General features: G+C 36.4%; 1 protein-coding gene across 1 annotated transcript; it reads right to left on the bottom strand.

Moving 5' to 3' along the window:
* Positions 1 to 3,699: 3,699 nt before the first annotated feature.
* Positions 3,700 to 5,973, bottom strand: LOC149244215 (leucine-rich repeat receptor-like protein kinase TDR). The gene is made up of 2 exons (XM_089374760.1): positions 5,032 to 5,973; positions 3,700 to 4,160 (listed from the first exon to the last, which is right to left on the bottom strand). The coding sequence occupies exons 1-2, from the start codon at positions 5,609 to 5,611 to the stop codon at positions 3,733 to 3,735; spliced, it is 1,008 nt and encodes a 335-aa protein (XP_089230886.1). The 5' UTR covers positions 5,612 to 5,973; the 3' UTR covers positions 3,700 to 3,732.
* Between the last annotated feature and the right edge of the window lie 506 nt (positions 5,974 to 6,479).

The raw sequence follows: 6,479 nt of genomic DNA, 5'->3' as shown, positions 1-6,479 counted from the left end.
GCTCCTTTCGGCCTAGAGACCAACCCTGATCCATTTATTTCAAAAATAAAGACTCACCCAAAGCAAACTACACTCCATAAAAATGAAAAGAACAATGAATATGTCTTGTAACAACCATAGGATTAAAGTCTATTTGTTGGTTTTATAACTCATACTACAACATATAATCAAACTCAACATAATCAATGATGGGCATGTTCATGCAGGCTAGATTCGTAATAAAAAAAAAGCTAAAACTCAAATAAAGGACTTGAAAAATAAAAATATAAACAATGAGCATTACTCACTGGGAAAATTACCAGATGATACTTGGTGCGCTTGTGTCTCAAATGGCGTTCTTCCCCAGCAGTTTCATCCGCATCTATTTTTGTAGTGCCATCGTGATATTTAGTCATAAGATCGCTAGCCATGATTGCTAAAAACTCTCTCCTAAAACCCGGCTCCATTTCCACCACGGTTAAATCCAGGCCCAAAAACAAGGTTCAGTTCTTATTTGTTATCATAAAAGCTGCCCTAAATTGCTCCCTGCACCATGATGCCGCTTCACCCGAACTAATATATATATATAATCAAGCTTAATATAAATAAAAGACAAGCTCCCAAGCTCGATTTTCCTTATTCTGCCATTATGTTAATTAGCACACTCAATCAAAATCATCAAATTGGCAGCAACCTTCAAATCCACTTATTCTTCTCTCAATAACCTCCTTTCAGCAGATAAAAAAAGAGCTAAAACTCAAATAAAGGACTTGAAAAATAAAAATATAAACAATGAACATTATTCACTGAGAAAATTACCAGATGATACTTGGTGCGCTTGTGTCTCAGATGGCGTTCTTCACCAGCAGTTTCATCCGCATCTATTTTTGTAGTGCCATCGTGATATTTAGTCATAAGATCGCTAGCCATGATTGCTAAAAACTCTCTCCTAAAACCCGGCTCCATTTCCACCACGGTTAAATCCAGGCCCAAAAACAAGGTTCAGTTCTTATTATTGTTATCATAAACGCTGCCCTAAATTGATCCCTGCACCATGATGCCGCTTCACCCAAACTAAAATATATATATATATATAATCAAGCTGAATATAAATAAAAGACAAGCTCCCAAGCTCGATTTTCCCTATTCTGCCATTATGTTAATTAGCACATTCAATCAAAATCATCAAATTGGCAGCAACCTGCAAATCCACTTATTCTTCTGTCAATAACCTCCTTTCAGCAGATAAAAAAAGAGCTAAAACTCAAATAAAGGACTTGAAAAATAAAAATATAAACAATGAGCATTATTCACTGAGAAAATGACGAGATGATACTTGGTGCGCTTGTGTCTCAGATGGCGTTCTTCACCAGCAGTTTCATCCGCATCTATTTTTGTAGTGCCATCGTGATATTTAGTCATAAGATCGCTAGCCATGATTGCTAAAAACTCTCTCCTAAAACCCGGCTCCATTTCCACCACGGTTAAATCCAGGCCCAAAAACAAGGTTCAGTTCTTATTTGTTATCATAAAAGCTGCCCTAAATTGCTCCCTGCACCATGATGCCGCTTCACCCGAACTAACATATATGGCAGAATAGGGAAAATCGAGCTTGGGAGCTTGTCTTTTATTTATATTCAGCTTGATTATATATATATATATATATATAGATATATAATTATATATATATATTATATATCTATATATATATATATATATATATATAATATATATATATATATATATATATATATCTATATATATATATATATATTATATAATCAAGCTGAATATAAATAAAAGACAAGCTCCCAAGCTCGATTTTCCCTATTCTGCCATTATGTTAATTAGCACATTCAATCAAAATCATCAAATTGGCAGCAACCTGCAAATCCACTTATTCTTCTGTCAATAACCTCCTTTCAGCAGATAAAAAAAGAGCTAAAACTCAAATAAAGGACTTGAAAAATAAAAGTATAAACAATGAGCATTATTCACTGAGAAAATGACGAGATGATACTTGGTGCGCTTGTGTCTCAGATGGCGTTCTTCACCAGCAGTTTCATCCGCATCTATTTTTGTAGTGCCATCGTGATATTTAGTCATAAGATCGCTAGCCATGATTGCTAAAAACTCTCTCCTAAAACCCAACTCCATTTCCACGACGGTTAAATCCAGGCCCAAAAACAAGGTTTAGTTCTTATTATTGTTATCATAAAAGCTGCCCTAAATTTCTCCCTGCACCATGATGCCGCTTCACCCGAACTAAAATATATAGATATATATATATATATATATATATATTATATATATATATATATATATATATATATATATATATATATATATATATATATATATATAATCAACTTGAATATAAATAAAAGACAAGCTCCCAAGCTCGATTTTCCCTATTCTGCCATTATGTTAATTAGCACATTCAATCAAAATCATCAAATTGGCAGCAACCTGCAAATCCACTTATTCTTCTCTCAATAACCTCCTTTCTGCAGATTTCAAAGCTCGATTATAACTGAAACCCAAAGCTCGATTATGACTGAAACCCAAAGCTCGATTATGGCTGAGACCCAATTCACCTAGTACAGAGCAGATAAGAGAAATTTGATCGAAGCCTCGAAAAAAAGGAGGGAATGCCAATGGCTGAGTGGGTTTCGAATCAATTTGTCTGCGTTCGAATCGGAGGAAATTTTTTTGACAACAAAATGGAAAGGCCCACCGATAGTTCCTGAATGGGTGATCGAAACATGCAATCTCGATGATGCCCAGTGGCAATCTCGATGATACCCAGTGGCAAATCTGCTCAACCCACCTGTACATACTTTCGATTTTTCCCTTCTTCGCCCCCTTATATTTTCTTTTCTACGGTTTTCTTGTCGCTATTACAGGCATACAGGCATATACGTTCTTAGGGAGAAAAATACCCAAAAATAATAATATTAATAAAAAACCCTAAAATGGTTTCTTTAAATAAAATAAAAAAATTCATTACACAGAAAAGAATTACAAATATTAAAAGACAACATTTACAAATATTAAAATTCTTTAAACAGATGAACAAACCTAAACCACCTTAAATTGATTCATCACCATTGGTGATTAACCCTAATTGAACCAAACAACCTTCCTAATGGTTTATCAAAATAAACCAAAATGACTGAATTGTATTGAAAAACAGACATGACTTGCTGATTCACAAAAACACCAACTTAGATATAACAATCAATCAATAACAAAAAAATTACTGATTGTTTCCATATATGCAAATTGCAAATAGGTTTTATAAAATAAGAAATAAAAAATTACAAGTTTCCATATATGCAAATTGCAAATAGGTTTTATAAAATAAGAAATAAAAAATTACTGATGGTTTCAATATATGCAAATTGCAAATAAGTTTTGTAAAATAAGAAATTAAGTAGGAATACTGTTCTTTGCATAGCATAGTCTTATAAAATAAATAGGAAATATAATCAATAACAAAAATTATTGATGTCTCAAGATCTGCAAATGGCAAATAACAAATTGCAGGTACTGCAAAATGTTTCAAGATCTCCAAATTGGAAATAGCAAATTACTGATACTGCAAAAGGTCTTGTAAAATAAGCAGGAATACTGCTAATTGCATGGTAGCTGGTATTGCAAAAAGTCTGATAAAATAAACATATGTCGATCATCACCAAAAAGCTCATAACACGAACATACCCAACAACGATTACTTCAATGGAAACATATTTAATGTTGGCTTCCTTCCTTAGAACAGCGTGGTGGACTGTCTGGCTGAGATGAAGAATGGGACCTGTGTTGTTGCAAGGATTGGGAGTCAAGGGCTGCTTTGCTTTTGGGGTGGGCTTCTGATAACATTGAAACAACATCTCTCATCGATGGTCGGTTGATTGGAGACCTACTAGTGCAGAGGAGAGCCACTCTGAGGACCAGCATCATCTCTTCCTTGACTGAGAAACTTGGAACTCTAACACTTTGATCTAAGATCTTTTCCATCCCTTCCTTGGTCTGAACTCTTTCCTTGACCCAGTCCACAATGTTGACACCTTCTCCAAATTCTGGATCCATTGGCTGTCTTCCAGTCAAGAGCTCTAAGAGGACCACCCCAAAGCTGTATATGTCACTTTTCTCAAAGACTTGAAGTGTGTAGGCATATTCTGCACAAATCCAAAAGATGCATAGACTCATGGACTTAATAGATTGCTACCATCCTCAATTAATGAAACAGTACAAGTCTGTGCTAGGTTTAACATATAACTTTCAGATATATATTACAAGAGAAAATCTGTGTAAGAATTTGATTGGCTATGTAGAAAACAATGAATGCTACCTTATAGCAAATTTAGGATTTTGAACTAAGCTAGGCTAAAACATAACTCCATACCCATCAATCACTGAGAATCTGATACACAAACTAACTTACAAATACATAAAAATAATAAGACCTTTTCCATAAGGTTGTCTGATCTGAGAATACTCATATTTCTGAATTCCTTCTTCAAATCCAAACAGTAGCTAAAACCGATTCCCTTTTACTTTTGTGTTCAGCTAATCTTAATGCTTTAGGGATGTAAAACCAATACAAGATTCTCCTTTTGTATTCTTAGATTTTCCAGGGTAAACAATCATGAAACTGAAAGAAAAATGCACTTAGACCATCCTAACTCACTTTGTAAGTAAATTATTCACATCAGAGACAATCATGTTAACATAAAATGGATTGATGGAGTATCATTCAAGAACAAAGTATAACCTACGATGTTAGACACTTTGCAAGTATATTGTTCACACCAGAGACAACCATGTTGACATAGAATGGATTGATGGAGTAACCTAAGATGTTAGACACTTTATAAGTAAATCACTCACATCAGAGACAATCATGTAACATAAAATGGATGGACAGAGTATCATTCAAGAACAAGCTATATCCTAAGATGTTAGAATGTATATGGTTTCTGAAAAGAAAATTAATGTTACCATAAAAAGAATGACCACTTATAGTTCTGAAGTTTGAAACTACTTTACCTGGAGCAATGTAGCCATAGGAGCCAATAACAGAAGACATGGCCTCCGAACCAGTTCGAATCAGCTTTGCAACTCCAAAATCTGCAACCCTTGCAGTCATGTCAGAATCAAGCAATATATTGCTAGGCTTAACATCTCTGTGTACAATGGCAGGACGGCAATCTTGATGAAGATAGCATAAGCCCTGAGCCACTCCAACTGCAATATTGTATCTTGTCATCCACTCAGTGAGCATGTTCTCTTCCTTTCTCCCGTGCAAGAGGTCAGCCAAACTTCCATTAGGCATGTATTCATAAAGAAGAAGAGTCTCCTCATTGCTGGAGCAACAACCCAACAATTTAGCTATGTTTCTGTGCCTAACATTTCCCAGGACTTCTACCTCTGCTAATACCCCTTTCTTTCGTTTCCCTCCCTCTTTCTCTTTCTCCACCCACCGTAGCTTCTTCACAGCTATGACATGACCCCCCGGCCTTTCAACCCTGTAAACTGTACCGGCTGCTCCAATGCCAATCATGTTATCAGGCTTCAAGCTCTCCAAAATATCTTCTGTTGTGAAGCTGAGACGCTGGAATGAGGTCATCTTCCAAGGGTTTTCAGGATGTTCTTCTGTGATATTTAGTCATAAGATCGCTAGCCATGATTGCTAAAAACTCTCTCCTAAAACCCGGCTCCATTTCCACCACGGTTAAATCCAGGCCCAAAAACAAGGTTCAGTTCTTATTATTGTTATCATAAAAGCTGCCCTAAATTGCTCCCTGCACCATGATGCCGCTTCACCCGAACTAAAATATATATATAATCAAGCTGAATATAAATAAAAGACAAGCTCCCAAGCTCGATTTTCCCTATTCTGCCATTATGTTAATTAGCACATTCAATCAAAATCATCAAATTGGCAGCAACCTGCAAATCCACTTATTCTTCTCTCAATAACCTCCTTTCAGCAGATAAAAAAAGAGCTAAAACTCAAATAAAGGACTTGAAAAATAAAAATACCTGCAAAATTTTGAACTGCCCATTAGTGTTCTTAAACCGGAGAGGGGGCAAGGGCACTGATTTGGCTGTGGCTGTTGAAAACACCCAGGTAGCTGTAGTGGAAAGAATAAGAATAAAGAATAAGAAAGCTTTCGCCAACAGAGAACGAGAATGCCGAGGAGCAGCCATGGCATGAAATGGGTGACCACAAAGTAGAGCGATCAAGTGAAGAACTGGTGTGAACTGGTGTGAACATTCGGCTGACTGTGTACCATGGCTTTTCTGTCACCTTCTTCACCGCCGAATGGATGGACGACTCTCCTCACCACACCCTACCATCTTCGTCAAGGGACATGATCCGCTTCATAGAGCTCCCTGATGTTCAGATCGAAGGGGATCGAGGCGCCTCAGATTGCTGTCCTCCCTCATCCATCCGAGCTCCCTGATGTTTAGATCGAAGTGGATCGAGGCGC

The sequence above is a fragment of the Pinus tabuliformis genome, chromosome 8, assembly GCF_031772625.1.
Source record: "Pinus tabuliformis cultivar Carrire ecotype Pingquan chromosome 8, CPIR1, whole genome shotgun sequence".
Classification (NCBI taxonomy): domain Eukaryota; kingdom Viridiplantae; phylum Streptophyta; class Pinopsida; order Pinales; family Pinaceae; genus Pinus; species Pinus tabuliformis.
Note: the sequence above shows the minus strand (reverse complement) of the source record. Positions and strands in the feature narration are given on the sequence as shown.

Coding starts and splice junctions, on each gene's coding strand:
- LOC149244215 (XM_089374760.1), bottom strand. CDS start 5,611: ATGACCTCATTCCAGCGTCTCAGCTTCACAACAGAAGATATTTTGGAG. Junction 4,161..5,031: donor CTATGGCTACATTGCTCCAG/GTAAAGTAGTTT, acceptor GGATTTGTGCAG/AATATGCCTACACACTTCAA.